At 41.7% G+C, this 21717-nt stretch overlaps 1 protein-coding gene and 1 long non-coding RNA gene across 6 annotated transcripts in view; one reads left to right on the forward strand and one right to left on the reverse strand.

The window, feature by feature from the left end:
* LOC111267966 (inactive phospholipase C-like protein 1) overlaps positions 1–19168 on the reverse strand; it is a 121254-nt gene extending 102086 nt beyond the window's left edge. Inside the window, exons 1-2 of one of the 2 annotated variants that reach the window (XM_022846604.2) lie at positions 17901–19168; positions 16861–17137 (exon numbers count right to left, since the gene is read on the reverse strand). In XM_022846604.2, the coding sequence (XP_022702339.1) occupies positions 16861–16940 (80 nt within the window). In that variant the 5' untranslated portion in view covers positions 16941–17137; positions 17901–19168. Of the gene's footprint in view, positions 1–16860 lie in introns of both variants that reach the window. The other variant, XM_086971510.1, reaches the window with a different exon arrangement.
* LOC111267968 (uncharacterized) lies at positions 9439–14993 on the forward strand. Of its 4 annotated transcripts, XR_002684934.2 has the most exons (4): positions 9489–9936; positions 10455–11026; positions 12501–13830; positions 14267–14993. It is a non-coding gene; the product is annotated as an uncharacterized LOC111267968 (long non-coding RNA). The 4 variants fall into 4 exon arrangements; XR_002684932.2 differs by lacking the exon at positions 14267–14993 and having other exon boundaries at positions 9467–9936; positions 10923–11026; positions 12501–13645; XR_002684933.2 differs by lacking the exons at positions 10455–11026; positions 14267–14993 and having other exon boundaries at positions 9439–9936; positions 12501–13645.
* Positions 19169–21717: the final 2549 nt, after the last annotated feature.

Here is a 21717-nt window from a genome sequence, read left to right on the forward strand (position 1 = left end):
CCAAAGCATGAATAGATCTAATATCATATTATGCATCGCTTCACATCATTGCATAACTGTTAGCTTGCAGGGTTCTTGAATTGTTTTCGAGCCTCAAATCTTACCTTTAAATAGCATATTTTTTAGTACTTCTGTGGAAAAAGCACTACACCGAAATAGTACAGGATCATTGTACCTTATCTAATCTAAATTTAGCTTCACCACTATTGCAATGTTATGTGTTACAAATATTTTGACTTTTGTCTGTTATTACATCTTGCGCCCAATAGATAGCTAGATGCCAAACGGTAGTAGGTAACTATTATATATTAACAATAGTGCACACGGATAATGCCCTGTTAGTAAGTCCCAGCTTTCGAGTTGAAGACAACGGAATTGTAGAAGTTCTAGGGTTTATTCAAAAAACGAAGAGGAATTAGTAGCCTCGAAAGCGAGCATTCGCTCATAAACGGGCCCCAAACTAATTAAGAATCCTCCACGTTTGTCTAAAGCTGTTGGATATAGTTCCTTTGTACAGTGCCATTAGGTTCTGTACCGTGTTATATAATACATAGCGTATCCACGAGCAAGCCAAGTATGGTAGCTCGTTATCTAACGTTTCAGTGAAATGTGTAGATAGATAAAGATTTTAGCGTCAGCTATACATAATGCCGAAATCGAATGGGCCTTTAAAGCTATAAACACTTAATACTTAACTTCGTGCGAAAAAAAACACCAAGTATTTCGTGACAAAGTCTCACGCTAGACAATTGTACATCAAGATAATGTACCAAGGAGTCTTAATGGACAGTCATGAATGTAGGGGATGCATCTCTAAAAACATCGTAGCAGCCTCGTTCTCCAACGAGGCGAACTAGTTAGTTGATACCTACAATTGCTGCAAGACTTTTTTTTCTCAGGCCATTTCTTAGCAGTGTGTAGAGAATGTGACTCTCTGCTACATGTACGGCAAATCGCCTGCAACGCCCTGCTATTGAATGCTTGTGCTCGTCTAAAGGCGCACACGATTCGAAGCTACAGCCAACCAAATTCACTCTGTTTAGAAAGCGAGATCAATTATTTTTCATTATTTTAGTATGAACGATATACATCTCCCTATACTATACTAACATTGTTGTATATATATATATATATATATATATATATATTTGATTATATTAACAACCAGACCATGTTCGGATTTCGTCGATGCGAATGACTTCATGCATATTATTCTCAACGAGGCAATTGATAACAAAACTCTCGGCATGCGAGGCGCAGAGGCTTCGCTTGCTGGTTCTATAGGTTTGTATTATACGAACTACAGCGGACGGATATAATACAAAAGTGAGAAGATAACGAAAGTTTTGAACTTATTCAACTGCATGTTAAAATAGCGCTAATAGAAAAAGGCTACAGCTAATCAAAAAAGTATAAAGAATAGAGAAAATACTAATAAGTAGAAGCAGCTAGATGGACACCAGTGTCGGTTTATTTGGTCCGGCTTTTCCCTTTCGCGCGTTACGTTCGAAAATTCGCAGCTAAGTCGTTGCTTGTGTGGGATACGCGCAGGTAATTAAACAATATTATTATGCATACTAATAGAGATAATTTTATTATTTCCGCTCAGGCCTGAAGAAGTTCGCTTACTCGTAAGAGTCACGTAACTGAAAAAGTCGAGGAAGCAGCGAAGCATTAATTCATCTTATTCAGACACTTTTAGCGATTCGTATTTTTCGAATAAAAGTTCAATCGTTGTAGAACTGTGGAATCACATACGTTGTCCAGAATTAAGAGGGATCAATCAATACAAGAGCGATTTTAGCTGCAACGAGAACATTTCAAGAGAATGCCCTTCGCGGGCTCCTGCATTTATGTCTCAACAAAACCAACCCATGCTGTCTTTAAACAAATAACCGTCAAAAAAATGCTTTTATATTTGTCAATGTCTCGCCACGGAAGCACAAGGTTTCTACACGGAAGCACTAGTCATTACTCAAGATGGCCAGGCCGTAGGTGTGGAAGCTGCCATTCCAATTACTGTCCGACATCGCAGGAAAGGCGAGAAAACGCGTTCGTTTGGTTGAGATTTCCTTTGACGAATTATAGATACAGATTCATGCTGACGTATCGAAACCGCAAGCAGAAGAGTTTTAGTACATTTTGTTCGAAAATGTGAGCCATGAAAACATTCACTTTTTCCCAGCTAGTTCTTCGTACATACTAATTGTATATGAAGCACCTACAGCAATCACCTGCGTGATGAACATGGAGAAAGCGGAAATGACATCCAAGCCCAAAGGACCTTGTAACAAGCTGATATCAATAAACGTCAGTGAATTAGCAGCGATTTCAAAACTTCCTTACAATATCTCAAAGGTTGGCTAATGTGTACAACGCTCATGTACTACTCTTGCTTTCCCAACAATAAATAATTGTCAGCCTTTACATGGACTCTAATTAGCTTCTAGGGCCAGGAGTCGACGGCGCCTAGCGTAATCACAAAGGCTCAAGGCTGAAACTACCAAGCTACCTTCCTAATAGAATACAGTCCCCAAAATGTGTGTTCGGAAGCCAAACAATGCCATTAGTTGTTTGGCAGGAATTGCGGGCTGCTCGATCTATATGGTGTGCAATTCGTTTCGAGCTATAATGATAGTTCCCCATATTCAAATATCATAACTGCAACGCATTGTGCAAATACCGTGTTTATAAGAGGCGGAAAGAAGGGAATGGGCTTGGGTCGTTGCGAATAAGCACAGAAAAACATGGGCTGCGGAAGTCTGCAAAACACACTTAGCAATGCGCTAGGATAGTGTCATTGATATTTTAGGACAGAGATCAATTGTAAGAGATGAAGAGATTATACTTTACTAAGATTTAGGATCAGTTTCCTATGTACGTACGGTACCAATTCAGTTTAGTTGCTGCTATGCGGATCTAGAACAGTGCTGCGGAAGAGATAGTTAACAAAAAAGAAAGGTTTGCAGGTTAGCCTATAACAGGTTCCGTGATATCTCTATGTATATGCAAGACTAGCGGAAACGACGGCGACGTTTACTCTGTCCCAGTGAGCTATTTGTCACGCAGAATATTTGTCGATAAAGAAACAAGGACGTCGACGACTGTGGACGTCTCCCTGGTCCTTCGCGAGTGCTACAAAGCAAAGTTGAGAGGAAAAAGGCCAGGACAAGCAAGTAGTCGTCAGTTGCCCCCTCCTTCCTTACTCACCTTTTTCGGATTGTTGCTGATTGCCGCTACTGCCACGGCACTACCATGTTGCGTCGCTCGACGTCGTGAAGTCATACACACCGGAAGTTTGTAGAACTCGCCCTGCCGTATGAGTACCGATCGTTGCTAGAGTTCTAAGGTGTTTTCTTGTCTGGAGGAAGCACCTCAGGGCGTTGGATTGTACACAACCAGAGGTGCCACCTTTGGTTGTGTGCAATGGTACCGATAGGATATACAGGGAGAGTCAGGCAGTCCCTCGGCGAACCATTAATCGAAACCTCAGCAATACTACCATCACTGTTACCGTTGGCTACTAGTTGTCAGACAACTAGAGAGTGTGAAGGTCAGCGCATTGATGAGTACGATGATCCGTCGACGCATCACAACAGGTTAAGGGAAACTGCAGAGCCGCAGCAGCAAGAAGTTTAGAGAAACTGCAGAAGCAAGTAGAAAATTAAGAGGCCGTACCCACGAGATAGGTTGGAAGCTACGAAGGTTGGCGGACAAATAAACAAGCCATCGAATAAACAACTAAAAAACGAAGCGGCACAGTAACGACGCTTGTACGGGATTAGCCACAACTACAGAAACTCTTTCCATAATAAACGTAACGAGCTATGTGGCAACAACAATATCAGCGCCATCATCAAAGAGGGATTCATATCATAAGACATGTTTCTCATAGCGATTATACATGAGCATGACTTCATTTACTTAACAAGCGCAACGTGCACAAAGGTATGTGACCAAAGGTTAGGAACTGTTGTTAGTGGAATGAAGTGACCAGTACGTAGGCGTGTGCATACAATGTATTACGTTGAAGCCACGGAGTGATCTAGTACGAATATTATGATGTGTGGACGAGCAAAATCTAACGGTCCGATAGGCTCAGATTTCGATCTCGAATATCGCCTGATCCTCTGTAATTAACTCATTGTCACATGGACGCGTTAGATTCTCTAGACCACGTAAACTTAACATGACAGCTTAGCTAAAGTGCATGAACTTCTGTGTGTTCAATAAAAAAGTAAGGCAAAGTGCACCTTCATCATTGTTGTAGAACCTATTTTTATACTGGTGACGTTTTGCAAATAACTTCAAATTTATCTACTCTCCTTTGTGCGTATGGGTCCTACTTTATGATAAATTGAATATTTCGTGCCCATCATTTATTGTTGAGCCGTCATTCCTGATTTACCGACAAGTACGTCTTTTCAGTTTTTCGCATATCAGTTATATTCAGAAGCTTTTTAGAGCAATTATACACGATGCACGATTACACAACCGCATTTCTCTTCAGCTAATCTTCACTTAATCCCTTTTCAATGAGCTCCTGTACCCTGCTCCTCGAAAGCTATAAATGGCGTTCATAAATCTGTATTACGTAGTTCAAGATTTGAAAGCAAGCAAAACATTCATCAACCATAACAGTGCAGCCTATGTTATTCTAATCTTATATTATGCAAATCAACTATACGAAGTCACCAGTTCGAGACTGCTAACGCTTTTATCAAAACGCACGACATCAATGTAACCCTATATCCTTTTGAATCCAAAATTTGTGTTCAGTCCTTCTCACAATGTGTACATTATCGTAATCAGCGCAACGTCCTGTCACAATGGCCCAGAGATCACTCGATGTTCCGGCTGGAAGTGTGAGATCATGGGGTCGTAGTGAGCGTCTGACATTTACGCTCCTAACAAGCATAGGGAGAAAGCGATGCCGCTCGTACGTGCATAGAAAAAAAGGTCGTTGGTCTACCAGGACTAGACTAATTCACTCCGTGCAATGAATCATACATTCGTAAGAATGGGTCATCATCAACGACTATTGAAATGCGGCCTACTTATCTGACCTTCTACGAAGTGTCGCTTAGTGTTAATAAGACAGGATAGCGCTTATATGCTTAGAGTGCGAGGGAAATATGTCAAAGATGTAACCTTTATAGAATAATATAATAGGCCACAAAAGTCCTGTAACCCAGTTTCCGATATATTAGCCTTTATGTTTCGAGTTTTTACGTCCCGTATTGCCGTTAGGCGTAATTCCATCAGACGGCTGGCTCCCAGCCAGCACGAAACGAGGTCTGTCTAATTTCAGATTCGAATCTAGACCAGAATGGTTCCCTAAGATTAGCAGGCAAATACGTTACCCACTAAGCTTTCACGGGGACCCAATACTTTAACATGGCGTACGCTAAGAGCCACTTCGAATAGCTTCAGCATATATTCAAATGAGATCAACTGCAAGGTAAACTAAATCATACCTTGTCAAGGATCTCGTCATACTAATCCTCTACAATAGTTCCTTCACCGATTTGACGTAATTTTTCGTTACAGTAAGGAGTGCCTGCTTATATTTCAATGTCTCGTTCCTTAGCAGTAATCTTTTCCTATCAGCAGTACTTTTACACAAGAAGGGCGAGTGGCCCTGCAGACAGAGAACGACGCAAAGGCTATTACGCTATGACGCGTTAGGCTAGCAAATCTGGTAGTTGCAATCGATACGAATGAAGCATACTGACCGTCTTGCTCCTACCGAGTGGTTCTTATTATTGTCATCTTTGATGAATTTGACGAACAGCTTTCGCTTGCCACTGCTGCCACCGAGGAATTCTTTTTTGATTCTTGTTTCCATCTTATACGTTATACATACAAACACAGATACAGCCAATCGGCTGTCATATACATATATATATGGCATAAGGCTAGGCACAGATATCTATGGCAAGCGACTCTACCAGCCATTAGCGATTATCGGGTAGTGGCATGTGCAAGGGGCAGTGGTCTCGGTGAGAACGGGCGCTACGTCCATCACCCTCAAACCACAAATGGGGTAGTGGAACTGTTCAATGGTATCTGATAGATTCGATAAACGTTCTACCAGTGTGACCCAGCTGGGGCAGAGTCAGTCAATAGCAGTAGCTGTGGTCAAAGCAACAGAAGTTTCGTGCTGCTGTAGCTACTGCACGAAGGTTTAGAAGAAATTCACTGTTCTATCTAGTTTCAAATTGAGATACGGCCTACTTGCGTTCGTAAAAGAGATAGACAGGTAGTATTTCCCATCAACTAAACACTTGCGTTCTTTCCGTCTCTCTTTTCGCAGGTCGCATCACTCTTCTTTTTTACAGCCTGGGTTCAGAAGGAATTTGTCCACACTTGCGGCGTCCTCAGACACCCTTTCGTGGGTGGCAAAACCCATTTCTGGGCGAGGAGGTTGCAATAATCGGTTTCCTATTAGTCACGTGACCGGAGTTGTCATCTGTCGCTCTGTGAAAAGTATAAGATCTAGGCAAAAGTCTATTCCTGCTTTTGCTGTTGTTTGATTGATCAAAACGATGGTTTCAGTATCTCGCTTTCGCCGAATTAGCGTTCCCTGGGCGAATGAAGTAATCTGCAGAAGAAAGACCAACGATTTTGCGATCGACTGGAAACAATCGATACGAAATATGTGTGCATAAATCGAATGCTTTTCTATGTTTGTTGGTCCAAGTGTAACTCGTACATACAGAAAATACAGTACAAAATAAGGAGTTATCAATCTGCCTTATTTATATTCTAGATCCTAAAATTGCGGTGTTAAAGGCAACCAGTATCGTTACCGTACTCTAGAAGAAGGTGCCACAAATGGAAAAACAGCTTCACATTATTAACTACTCTGTCTGCGCTTTTGTTTCATAAAAAAAGGATGGAACTGCTTCAATGTTCATGACAGCATGTTTCAACATGCCAGTTTCCTAGCCCTGAAAATTAAGTAATTTATGTCTGACAGTCGCTTGTCGATCTTCAATACAATCAAAGAAAGATACACGTGATGAATGCTTTGTTTTTTTTTCAGAGATTTTTTTATTTGCTTCAGATTATATTTTCAAGAAATATTACTCATTTAAGCTAAGCCGTCATAAAAGATATCAAGTGTATTATTAATTAGGCACGGGCGGGAGCATTATCGCAATAGCATTAAAAAAGAAAATTGAGCATAGTGCAAAAAACTGTTGGCCCGCATTCTAGAAAGCAACGCAACAAATACGAGGATGTCACATGTTTCCACCACGGCGTTAGACTTCAGAATCCGTCAGATTTCATTTCAACGTAGCCCAGGGACTCAGAGAAGGGTAGATAAGACCCACGCTTGCCATCCTGTTGTACATATAACTTCCTAGCTGCCAACAATATATATATTATGCCACTATAACTAAGCTAAAATGTCACCTGATCACGGTTATTTAGCCCATTTCACACTGCAACAATAGAAAACCTCTGAGTTTAGGAAAGGTTTTAGTAGTTTTGATATGTACGAGTGAGTTGGCTTTTCATAAATACGTTAACCTAAGCCAGTCTGCGCCCCAAGACAATATATGCTTTTTCAGCGCAGCTGATAATCGTTGAAAGTATTATCCTCTAATAAGTGTATAATGGGTATCGCCATTTTACTACTTAGGCATCCCTGAAATCGAATGCTTGTACGCCATTAAAGAGCTTCTTCTTGTGAAACGAAAGGGTTTCCGCGATATTTTTCTGTTTTAATGGTATTAGAAGAAAAAGTACCATCAAATGCACATTCTACATAAAATTGTGCTCTAAGAATCCTATTAGAAAGTTACCTCTAGTGGAGCAGAATGGCACACGGCTAACAACGAACGCTGAATAGGGTTAGTGTTCTTATCGTAACAGGTTTGAAAAGTAGGTAGACAAGCTGCTTTCCTAGACGGGTTATTCTAAAAGAGCGAGGACACCCCTATGGTAGTTTTGCTAGCTTTAGCAATTTACATGGCTCTACTTTGGGTGATTGGTGCCTTAGGGTTTTACTAATTATGTCGTTTACGAATATCCAACTTACTTTGTATCATCTTTTTTACGCTTTACTCGAATAAGTGACATGCGTTTTCGTCGCCACGATAACAATTAATACTGAAACTACTGTATAAGAACAAATCATCGACTCCTTGTTTGGTTCAACGGAGTACATTTTGTATTTCGCCTGTACTTTGGATCGTAGGTCTTCTCTCCAGTATGAACGGAGGGCAACACGCGTATTTCGCCGAGCATCGGTTGACAAACACTTTTTCGTCATAGTAAAGTATTGTCATCCGCGTAGATGCTGGTATTCATCCATTCTACAAGATGATCTGTTCTGGGCGTATTACGTTTCAGTCGTGGTTGGCACTCAAGCGCACAACGGGACCTCGATGCTTCACGGTACGAGTATGCAGCAACGTTGTCAAAATGAGGAAATATCGCATTTGCTTACTCTAAATAAATAAAAAGTAAATACTGCCTTCGGATTTGCCTGTTCAAATTTTCTATAGTTTTCCAGCGCAGTGAGCGCGCTTTCACATCCCGAAATCTTCAATCTATGACGCTGGACGCTCTTTAAGCCTTTCGAGCACTCACGCGCTAGATAAGACATAGAGGTAAGATAACAGCTATTTTAACAACTATAAAGAAAGAGGTGGCCTTGAGACTCGACACTAGTGGTGTTATTGCCGATTATAACTGCAATCAGTGTGACCTTTCTGTAGGTTAACCAGCATTGAGCAATCCTTGGAACTCCATGAATATTCAAGGATGCTAATTTTGCTCAAGGCTGGAAGGTGGCATGAGTACAGAATTTAAGCGATCGTTTTTAGCCAAACATTATGCTGAGTAGTTTACGTGGGACGTCAACAAGTGACATGTTGACCATGGAGCAAACAAACAGACGCTATCGGGCTAAAACGTCAGCGAGTCGATCTGAATTTATGAACAAATCATGTCGGATCGTCATTTGGATGGTGGCTTTCTGGTGTTTAGATATTTATAGGACAGGGGAAAAAGGTTTGCGCCTTTGCCACTTTTTTGATCAATGAATGCTCTATTTCAATTTATGAGGGTCTACGATTATGTTATCTGAGTTCGAGCGAATATACTTTTTATGTCGCCTTCTATGTAATAAAACCAAGCAGCAAATACATCTTTCGAGGTATTCGGCATAAGATATTGTCCGAGCGCACACCCAATGCACTAGAAGATATGCGTGAATCCCTATAAGTATTATATCTGTATGCATGCATGCATGCATGTATGTATGCGTCAGATATACGCTCGTAGCCGATTTCACATGCAGTATGGCCCTGTTTTAACGTGGAGTATAAAGACATGTAAACGCCATGATATTAATGGTCTACAGTATGGACAAGAACGTTTGTGGTGAAACAGTTTTTCCCACAAACATGCATGCTTATACGCTGTCTCTCATACTCACGCACACTCCCGTGAGTCACATGCGCCGTCTGTCACTGTATCGTGCACGTGAAGTGGACAATATGACCAGCGACGTTTGCCTATTATAACGTATTATAGACAAAGCATTTCGGCACGTTTTGGCAGAAAACACGGCGGAAGGTCGTCGTTCGCGATGGCGGCTCCATGTACACGTTAAGGCGTGCCTGCATTGAAGAAAAGCCACAGCTAATGATTGGCTTTCTGCTCTTTTTGAGCTATTCAAAAATGAACGCAAGGTCCATCTTTGACGAATGCGCGGTTCGATTTGACTGAAAAATTTCGTTTTCGAATGGTCTTCATCGCTGCGGCGGTTAGAATGATGGAATTCAAAACAAAAACATTGATGGAATACACATGACGCGAAACCCACTGTGCAGACGATGAAAAGCTATAGTGATAAACCCCTGCCGCCAGCTAGTGGCACCATTTCATAGAAGAGCCTCATCATCGGTCTTGATAATGGTTTGTATTTAAACGTTAGAGCATTATTGTTTGATTGACAATGGCTTCCAGGTTAGCACTTTAACGTACTAAGCTATGACAGGAACCAACCCGTTTTGCTTATATATATATATATATATAGCAGTTTACATGAGTACTAGCAGCGGAAAGTCTCACCTTGCTTGCCTAGAGAGCACGGTTAATCTGAAATAACAATACTTCGGGAGTAAATCTAAAAGTTTGTTCAGTATTTACAAACCCATGCGATCACCAAAATCTAGAGTGTTGCGGAAAATTGAGATATACTAATATTAAAGATGAACCTAATTATTTGTATAAAGCCGAGCTAACGCATTTTGTCTTAATAACAAGAGCGAAAAGACTTGGTATACAAAAGTAACTTGGTTATAGCCATCATTGTGCTACTGCCCAAAACTTAATTGAACCGTCGATGAAGCGCGACAGATGGCTGGGTTTCTATAACGATAGCCACAATAGGATAGAATCTCTATAGATCTTTTCTATTGTGTTTATTTTAGTTACAGATGCTCATAGTGGCAGAACAGCCGGTGCAAAGGCTAATGTGTACCACATAAAAATATGGTAAAATACGACGACTAATATGCAATAAGCGTTTCTTGTTTACTAATCACCTAGAAAATGAATTAAATTTCCGTGAAAATCTTCGTTATGTTTTACGGCGTTGTCATGATCAGGGCTCAATTGCCGCCTTGGCCGACGATCAGCTGCGGCTTACAGATGCGTCATTGTAAAAAAAAACGGCCAAGATAGTAGTCGTTTTGTAAACTTCAACGTGTGTAAAATGTTCGTTGTAGTTGTCGACCAATTACGGTCGAAAAGAAGTTGGCGGAACTATTGCAAATGTTGAGCGAGTGTGAGCAACAATATTGTCGCTAGGAAACTAAACATGTACCAATAGACACTTGAGGAAGAGTTGATAAAAAAAACTCCACGCTCAAATGCTGCACGAATACCAAATTCTACAGAAACGCAACGGACTCAAGCCGATCACCAAGGAACGGATCACTGATGATGAACAGTAAATCGCACGGCAATCTAGGACAATGCTGACAGGCTTACGTCAAAGAAGGTGATTTGGTAATGGGTTTAATGGCAGAGTGCAACAATCATTTTTCACATCTTCAGCCAAATAGCACAGAAATGTTACTGTGACTGCTGTATAGTATTAACAGAAAGCGGAAGGACATCGATTAAAACGGCGCATATTTTGTTATCACAATATTGTTTCAAATGGTAGTAATAGTTGCTTCAATTTTAACTAGAAACGACCAACACTTTTGATACTGAACTGGGCTGATGTTAATAATGAGCAAATGGATTATGAAAGTATTTTCACTCCACATGAGCTGTTACAATATTTGTATAGTTCGCACGGTATGTCGAGCAGAAGACTCAATAATAACATACATCCATTGAATTGTATGGCATTTTTTTTTAATCTTGACCTGAACTTCGAACCCCGACGAAACCTGTGTGACACTGCGCCGCGTTACAGGCCTAACCTTCCTTCTAAAATATTGATCCGTTCCTTACAACATGCGCGATGAGTGTAGAATAAAAATCTAGCTATTCTGCAAAGGCTACAACAGAATAGAAGGCATTGTCGAAAATCGAATTGCTGATTTTGGAACCTAGCCATACAACGATACACTATCCGCTAAAGCTTATCTTTGTCACTGATTTATTGCGAATGAATCGATATGGGGGGTCGCTATTCGGTTCGTTTGCCATTTCTTGAAGGCCGTTTTCTATCAAAAGAACGACATAATAGAAAACGTGATATCAGGGCATAACCTTCACTCTTCGAATAGGATGCTAGATCATATTACGAACTCTAGCGATGGCAGCTGTTTCTAAACTGGAAATTTTTAGCGTTCTTTTTGATTAAGGTATCATAATGTTTCTGTCAGCATACGCCTACAAAGCAACAATCATATCAAAACTATAAAACGTTGCTAATCGTTTCCTATTTTTTTTTTGCTTCATCTAGAAATGACATTTTATTACTAAATCGTATCTTGCAGAAACAGAGCGTCAAGTAATATTGGTAGGTGGTAAAGTGTCGCTCAAGTACATTACGTCTAAGAAAACCCAGCGGAATTGGATTTGTGGGATTTGTAGTAAGTCCCAAAAATACAAGGTTTCAAAAAATATTGAAGCTGTAAAAAGGCGCATAAAGACTAACCGTTGAAGCTTACCTGGATTACCCAACTGTCTATATTTTTCTCACCGCCACTAACTACTTGGTCAAAAACTTGGTATTTTATTGAAGGAAACTTCCTAACATCCAGCTTTGCTGTGGGTAATACTTACCCAAATAATGTTAAATAGAGTTATTTTCATCAAGGAAACATAACCCACTTCTTTTTATAGACCTAACTAATTCTTATCTCACAAAATGACGTAAACAGTTCATCGTTTACTGTTCTGCTACTGACGTCCTATTCGTACCACTGACCAGAGTCTGACTATTAAATTACTCTATGAATTGCGCGTGTATAGGGATTTTTCTTCACAAATCTAACAGCTTCTCCTCGATTCAGGTAAAATGACGCTTTTTGACGATTGAAGGTGAGAGACGTCCACCAAATCTCAACTATCCAAGACGTTGTCTAAATGACGAGAGCTTGTATGCTACACAGCGTTACGTGAAGCGTTACGCTATGTAAGTTGCCTCATAGCTGCTAAACGGGAACTTGCACTTCGAATTTTTAAAGATATGCGGTCATCGAAGAACTACGTTAGGCCCGAGAAAGACGCGGAAGCTGTAGCAGACCCTATTTATCATACGTCTTACCTACTATGGCTATATTCATGATTGTTTGTTCGAGAACCGCTCGAACCTGTGCGATCTCGTGCTACGCTATATATATGTGATGAGATTAATTCGCGTCTATAACAAACGAATTACATTTCGTATATAAAGCGGTTGATAAAAACAATTGCAGCGTCTACGTGAACAAAGAGCTCCATATATTCTACGGTATAAACAACTTTATTTACACGAATTGCGCACAAGCGCCGTATCTTTATAGGTATAACGCTTTTACGTGCGAACTCATGATTTCACAATACACAGATCCATCAAAGAATTGTAGTAGAAGCCACAGTTATCTGTTATACAGCACACAGATATTTTTTGCATATCTGACATAGGCGCGGTTCTACTTTGACCCTAATGGTGGATTAAAAATGTGATAAACTATTATTATTGGTAGTAATTACATTATTCATACATACAGATGTATGAAAGCGCTATACGTTAAATGTACATATATGAGCAAAATTTCGGTATAATTTAGTCCTTTGCTCACGAAGTAACCCACTGACGTCTGTATTCGTTAATACCAATGTTGGCTTGCAATTCAGCAAAGGCCTTTAGTCATATCTGGAATGGATAATTTAAATTTTCTCCAATCTCTCGTATAATGGGATGATCCAAGAAATTCCCTCAATTCACGTCAGCGTCCTGGTAAAGTACGTAGTTGACCTGGCTCGCTAAAGAGCTCCAATGGCGAATGATAGTAAAAAGCCGTTGTAGTGCCATATCCAACAAATCTTTAAATGGCGGAGAACATTTTAGCGGAAAAAGAACCCTTGTTTGTTTTTACCAATGAATAAATTTCAGATATTACTAATAAATTGTTTCGAGCTTAAACGTCAGACGCTGCGTCAGCAAAACATTAAATCAATTGTACTCTTCTTGATGCTACTGAATGTCAACTTATAAATGTTCGTCCCTTGCTTATTAACTTCATAGTACCACGATTACCGTTGTCGGGCTTGGTGTACGATGGCGAAGAAAAGCACCCTTTCTTCATTACCATACGACGACTGCTTCTCCTGATCAGCTTGGTTATCTATACGAGTATAGTAAGCGATGCGTTTTTTTTTTGTCTAATTTGCGTAGGTAATTTACCAATACGATGATGGCTAATGTTAAAGACAACGCTTTGCAAACCTAGCTTGTGCTTTCATGGTCCTGTTTCATGACGTCGTGCCTATCTTATAAATGAATCTCTGGACTAGGAACACTACCACCATAGGTTCTCTGCTTGACTTGTCTCCACCAGAGAGGGCGCTGATAATATCTTTTAAGCGTTTGCGCATTAGACGAGATGAGTGCGATACTTGTTGAGCTGAAGGGGGTGCCCATTAGTCCCTAGCGAGACAGATGAGAATCAAGTCCTCATTAAGTAAGTACTGTTATTTGGTTTGTGAGGAGTAATACACATACGTACAGCTTGTGCTTATTTCAGTATTCACGTCGTTACGCACACGCGCTGCTTTTTTTTTCTCATATGTACAGGCGCTACTGTTTGGTTGCAGCTGTAAAGCACTGGGGAGAAATGGGTCCGGAGAGGCAGAAACGGGAAGCTCATCGTGGATGTATCGCAATTTTAAACTTCCCGCCAAAAGCAACTTGAGTCACGTATATACGAAAATTTCGTCTATGTCCTTTAGTCGAGCTAATAGAAGAAATGCATAAGTAAATAGGTTAGTTAGACGAAATATGGGGTCCTGATGTATTCGAATGGACATTGTTGATCGAAGGGAATAAAAGGCTAGACTCTTAAATGGGTTGACAGGTGATACTGACATAAACTGTGCATAGAAGAGTTTTTGCTCACACTAAAATGATGTTTTAGGATCTCTTCGATTACATCTGTGTGATCGCTTACAAACTAGTACATAAATGCAATAATAGTATATTATGTGAAAAACCGTGTTAGGCATAAAAGGTTGCAGCCATCATAATAATACACAATATCATACTAACAGTATTGCTTAGTTGTTATGCCCTAGCAATAGATGGATCTAGTCGTAGTGCTTCGTATATATTGCTTGCTACGCTTACTCAAAAGCCATTCAACGTCGACACAACAAAAAAAAACTCTACTTAGCTCTACAGTATACAATATATAACAGCTAATGGTGACGAGGCTTGCATATACACTGGACAATGTTTAGTAACCATCATAATTTACTTCAAATATATCATTACGCTATAAATTTTAATCGAAACAACAACGCTATATAGTATCTTGGTTTTTTCTTATTTAATAACCGTACACGTACCGAGTCTCAAGCCAAACATTTATACTTTAACATAAATGCCCACAACGCAACATGAAGGAGCGAAATGGACGAATCGGTGGCTGAACGCACCGGTCTATGTCCGAAGCCATGGCTCTTTAGCTAACATTAATGGGTGCCCTCTGGTAGAAAACAAGTTAGACAGATAGAACTGGCCAGCCGTGGAGAAAGCGTGTATCCAAATCCAGCATACGCATAATCGATACCGTTCCATGTTTGCTAAATGCACTTATGTGATAAACAATAACATGTACAACAATGGACCGCTCTGATTGACCCCTAATGAACGAATCTGTTCTGCCAACGTTAATGCATCCATATAGGAGACTATCGACCGTACGTACGCTTCGACAGTCGTGTTTTTTTCCCAATGAGACTCCATGCATGCACGCATGTTCCTTCTATGAAAAACACATGTGTACATGGAAACGATTGGACGTACTATTTTATTTTTTGTCCAAAAAATATAATACAGCATTTTGATTGAGGCTTATCGTTTTTTTGGTGGCAACTGTAAAGCTACCAGTATAATTCTATGTTAACCTGAGTCATCAGATAAAGGACAATGACGACTCAATGCACTCAGTGGAAAGTTCAAGCGAACCACGTCCGTATACGTAATATTTAATCAATAGATGCTGACGCAGTTAATAAGACTGCAACTGCTGTAGCTGTGGAATGTATAAGAAGTTTTTCAAAGTAAACAGTATGCGGATGTCCGAAATCGAAAATTCCAAAGTAACTTGGTAGCGCCACAATTACCTCAATTGATTATTAATGTTTATGCGTCTATTTTTCAACGAACAGTAAGTTGTGCTGCTTTGACGGAATTGTTTTTAGCTGAAGAGCTATAACTTTTATCCATCTCTCAGTTTTCTCGAAAAAGATTTATTGCACGTCTTGCATGGCGCGGACTTACCGTACTATTATTTTCGAATGGATGCAGACTTTTACAAGGCTGCTACTACTTACTTTAATATCTTCTACATCACGGTCCGTTGTTATGCCATATGTTATTCAGTGTGCTGCACTGTGTCCTATCTATCATTTGTTGGTTGTAAATAGGACGATGACAGGCCTGTCCGGCGGTTCATACGCGTCCTCGGATAATAGATCGTATAACAAGCTACAGGTCTGACAGACAATATCCTACGCAAAGGGGTGTAAACAAAACTTTTCCTTAGCAGCGACCCTTGCCGCGTCAGTTCTTGTGGCTGACTTAAAGGCATAGAGAAAGATGGCGGGTTAGATAGCGCGCGCATTTTTCACACGTTGATATTGTTGTGTTGTCTATTCTCGTACGTAGATTAGGCATAAGATTTGTGCACGTGATTTTAATCGGCGCAAAGTTCATATATTTGATAGAGCTGTTTTTTTTTTTTTTTTTTTTGTGTTAATTTTAAAACACGCCATCACCACCAGAGGAAACGTAATTTTCACATTCGTCGACTTCGACGCCTTTAATCGCCGAAACTCCCTGGCCGGACAACCGTTGGCAACGCCTTTTTCATTTTTATAGCACGATATACAATGATTTCGAATAGATGCGCCTTTGTCGTACATAGCAATTATTACTAGAGCGAGACTCCACGTCCTGCTTTCTTGCGATCCGTAATGAATATGTCGCGAATAAAGCCATACCTATAACTGCCAGTGTTAGCATTTGAAATTTCATCTCTGTTAAGGGGGTAATTACTTCTATCTGTTGGGGAGACCGATGTTTGCCATGGGTCAATTCGAGTTAACGATCTGCTTTGCTTTTTTTTAACGTTTGCTGGTAGCATTATAGCGTTTATGTGGACTCACCTAGAGCGGAGGTTTTTTGGATATTTGTTCTTGTTATCTCGCTCGATTTTTCTTAGGATCCATTCGTTGCCCCCGTCCATGGCTGCTTGCTGCTGCTGTGCTAGTGCTGATTCGCGCTAATAATTCGAGGCACGAGACACGAAATGACAAAAATCGCACCTCTAATTTCAAACAAATACACGACATCGGCTTCTTAGCCGATGAGAGTAACATTTGCACCGACTTGCTCACTGTTCCACGAGTAAACAGTCAACGAGCGCGCGAATCTGTCGCTGCTCTAAACGAAATGAAGCAAAACATTATATAAAATAATGGGTCCGCAAGAATATGTGTGGCTATGTACGCGCGCAGGACGTACGACGCTGTATGTTAGTTTATAGCTATTGTATGTTGTTTGTGCTCCGTATTGTTTGCAACATGGTTTACAGCGCAGCTCCATAAGTACACGCTGTTTACATACAAACGATCAGTGCGATGAAGTATAGTCTCGATAGGTTTCGTAACCAGGCCAGTGCAGGTTGGTTTTGCAGACGGCGAGATATACTTGTTGGCTCGCAGCGTCCTACGATGGCTGGACAGTTCCTAATGACACTGTCATTTAAGTTAGGGAAGTTGGTTGCCGTTCGCAGAGCGTCTAGCCATTGTTATTATTATACGCAATACGACGCACTACTATTGCAGTGATACGTCTTAAAGTGCAATGATTGATTGAGATGAAACGTGTCTTTTATCATTAGAAACATCGGGTTTCAACGTCAGGCAACCTTCATCCTTCCCGCTTCCAAATCCGTTTCTGCGTTTTTTTTTTCTCTGACTTCTCTATAGCTGCGCACGACTCAGATCCGACGGCACAAACAAATACACGTTTCGAGGGCGAAATACTCTCGCGTACGGTTACACACATACAGCCTATGACATAGAAATTTGTGTCATGGCATTTGCTTCATCACTCCAACACTCTGAACATCTCCTAGTATCTTTTAGTAGCAACAGCAGCGGCAGCAAAACGATCCCAATGACGCGCGAAGACAGTTACTTACTGTTTGCTGTCGTTATGAGTCGTCGCTTCCTTTCCTAGCTCGCTCTGTTTCTCCCGTTGGATCGTGTCATGACGACCTTACATATGAACTGCCAGCCCAACAGACGGATGAATGATGATGGACAGTGCATGTTGCCAATGGCTGTGAATATATGCACGCCGAGACAATTCTGCTACTATCCTCTGATAACAACAACAAAACGTGGCACGAGCAGAAACAAAGCTCAATATCCACTTGATAAAAGGCACCAGCAGCGTACGACGACGGCAGCCAAAAATTGCCATCACCTTCAAGTATGCACGGACTGGGCTGAACGGTAGGGCACCGCGGGTCGTATTCGTATCAATACTTTAGTGAAGAGCGGCATCGCGCCTCGTCGTCCGTTTATCTTCAAGAAGTTTGTTCTTTCCTGTCCAGGCTAATTGCACATGTACAAATATCTACCTGTCTCTGCGAGCGTGTGCATGAATATCGCGTTGGACGTCATCACCATCAACACGCTGGCTTACAGGGTAGCTGTCAACAAAGACAAAGACGGACGACAGCAGGCTGTGTATAGCATAATTACCGTGTTCTCCAGCTACGACGCTATCATCTTTTGCTCAGGACTGTTTCGGGATCGTTGCCGCTGCCGCCGCCGCCGCCCGCGCTTGCCCAACGTTGTTACCGTGGCCACCAATAGACACTGGTTACAGGAGGTAACGGCTGTTGCTGCCTCCGAATAGCTGGTGAAGGGCCTCGCCTGGTGAGACGGCTTCATCGGTTGTCGACGTCGCTGCCCATGAACGGCGGAGACGTCAGCGTCAATGGTTTTGAACTGCAACAGCTGTTGCTACAGGGCTGTGGTGTTGTCTCGTTGCTGAGTATCGTCGCCTAGAAATTGTACTCATCCAAAACATCTCCCTGTTATTCCCGCTCACCTCCCGCTACTGCATTGTATTACGATATTACTGCGCAAATGGCGCGTTTCTTCGCGCCTCAATCTCGACTCACCTAATTGAGCTGTCATTGTAAAACCGCTGCTACTATTATTGTTGAAAATGTACGTGTAGCTGTTGATGTTGTCGTAGCCAAAACAGCACAAATATTTCTCCACTTAAGATCAGCCCTGTAGACAGGATTTCTATTTGCGATCAGACCGCTTAGTACTGACCGTAGCAGTCATGGAGACATCAGTGATATCAGCGCGCGTGTCCCCTCCTCTCATACTTCGTTCTTTTCCGCGAAAAGAAGAATTGATAAGGACAATATCGTTACGACCAGCGGGACAGCGACCACGGAAGTGGGACAGGGGACTGCAGGATTCAAGGCTGTTTTCTTTTCATTTATCTACAATTTTTTTTTTCATTTCTACCTCAGTTCAGGTCCGTCGAAGTCGCAGTTAACTGGCCACGCTTACCTGGACAGTGCGGTGAAGAACTCCAAATCTTTTCTGGCTCAAAGCCAAAGCAGGTATTGCCGCTATTTCCTAAATGTCTTATGCGTTGTTTTCTTCTAACTTCCTTGAGGCAGATGTAGTTTGTTTCATAGCCATAAATGGCTGGGCGGTCGGTACGAAGTCATTCGACAGTTTTTAGGATGTTAGTATTTTTGAAAACATCACCCCAAGCTAACATATCTTTCACTGGCCAGCCGAATGGCCACAATAAAAAGAATATTCACTTTTATTGGCATCAACTATATCACGCTACTGCCATGCTTGTGATTTTCGCCATTGTTTTGGTCAACCGCAGCCGCAACAGCATCGATGTCATCAACGCACCATCGATCACCATCAGTCGACTGACGGACCTTACTCGCGGCAGCAGCAACTGCAGTAATCGAAAGAACAGCCTCTGCGGTAGTTGACGAAGACAAAACTGGTGGCCCCGAACGCACGGATTGCGGGAGGAGGAGAAGCAGTAACGGTAGTCATCGTGTCCGAGAAGGCCGTGAAGATTGATTACTACGCCGTTAACCAGCTGAACAATGAAAACCAAAGATGTCGCACCTCTACTTCGGAAGAACGGACTGCGGAAATGAATAGAAGAAAAGGGGGAGAACGTTAATGGCTGTGATAGACTGACTGGTTGCCACCCCCTCTCGTCGGTTAAATCAGTTCAAACCCTCGGATCCGGTCCTGATTTCGTCGTTGATTACGCTCATCGCCAATCCACGCACGACGAGAAGGATCGCGCCATCAGCTTCATAAGAATGGCACAGCCATCGTAATTATCACAATATCGCCGTCATAAGCGCGGAGAGTCTGTACTCTACGTGCTAGTACTAACCAGTCAACGATCATCAATCAGCTGCTGCGTCATTTAGAGGGAGCTGCCAATATGGCTAATATGTAGTCAGTCAGTCATATGCTGCGATAGAACACGCACTACCAATGATTGCTGTTATTATTAACTGCAATTGTCCTACATATAAACACACGCGCGTTCGGAATTTGTAGGCGTCACACAGATCGAAGTATCAGCAGTGATATGGTGATCCCGTAATCACAGTAACACAATCAGCGTACCATGCGGTTGCTACGTTTCCGCGAGCAATTATCATATGCACGATTTTGCTTAGTTCTTTGTCGCTCGTCTGTCTTCCATATCACAAATAACGTCGTCAAACTACGCCATAGGCATATAGCTCTAGCGAAATTTGTATAGTTGGCCCTACGATATACCGTTGTTAAAATCCACTTTTTGAGCTTTGTTTCTCGGCTAGCAGTTGAAGGTACGAACGCCTATCATACATTGCAATGATCACAGTTGGAAGAACTCGCGCGGTCCACGTAAGACAACCTGCCGTTTGTATTGTTTCGAACTACAATTATGTATAACTAGCAAAACGATCGTGAATATATTTCGGTGTACGTGTCTAGGCCTGGAGCGCGCATGTCCTAGCAGTAATGGGTGTTGTCTTGAAGTGTCAGTAGTGCATATTGCTTAATCAGATCAACAAGCACGCCCGGCTGGCGACCCTCTTGACAGCTTGCCCTGCTTGTAATCAGTGGTACCTTGCGGCTTTATCAATTAACGCCTGTTACTGCCGCAGCACTGTGAGTTAGTTTGTCTCGAAAGTGGGGTTGTCGATTTTGACAGGTAGCGTTGGCATAGACACTAGACGCTCGCACCTATCCAGCTAGATTTAGCTAGACTTGCACTGTTCTTAAATATGTCTATCCGAGACTGCCTCGCCCGTTTCATCTTAATTATGTCAAAAGCGTCATTAACTATTTGGCGTTTATCAATTGTTGTCCTCCACTGGCGCTGTTGTTGTTGCTGCTGCTGCTGCCGCTGCTGGCGTAAGTATTAGCTTGTAGCGCGCGAGTCGCTGGGTACACGGCACAATAGTGGCTTTCAGAGCTTCAACTCCGCAAAAGCTTTCAATGGCAACACGCAGAGAGTGATAAAGGCGAAGAACTGTTACCGTACTTTGCTTTTCCACTGTCAACTGCCATTCTTTGTGCATCTTTGCCTCATCTATGTCTGTCCCGTCGATATCGTTGAACAGCAGTTACCGTTCGCTGTCAGTATTAGCTTAATGCCAATCGTTATCTTGCAATTTATTCTCGTTTGGTTATAATCTTACAATTACCGCGGCTCATGCCAGCATGACTGAGCTACACCATCATCGCCACTCGCTGAAGTGAGAGGCGAACATATTCGCTATGCATGTATCGGCGAGACATAGATGATTCTTCGATTAAAAGAGGGAAACACCTACTGGTTACTTGTCTTCCTCTGCTTTTTCTCGGGTCGCTTGGCTACCGTCAGTAGCTTCTTTGGGTAGTAGTGCTGCTTTAACTCGTTCTATCCTTGTACTTATTGCTATT

Source organism: Varroa jacobsoni, unplaced genomic scaffold, assembly GCF_002532875.2.
Source record: "Varroa jacobsoni isolate VJ856 unplaced genomic scaffold, vjacob_1.0 scaffold_1244, whole genome shotgun sequence".
In the NCBI taxonomy this organism is placed as follows: Eukaryota; Metazoa; Arthropoda; class Arachnida; order Mesostigmata; family Varroidae; genus Varroa; species Varroa jacobsoni.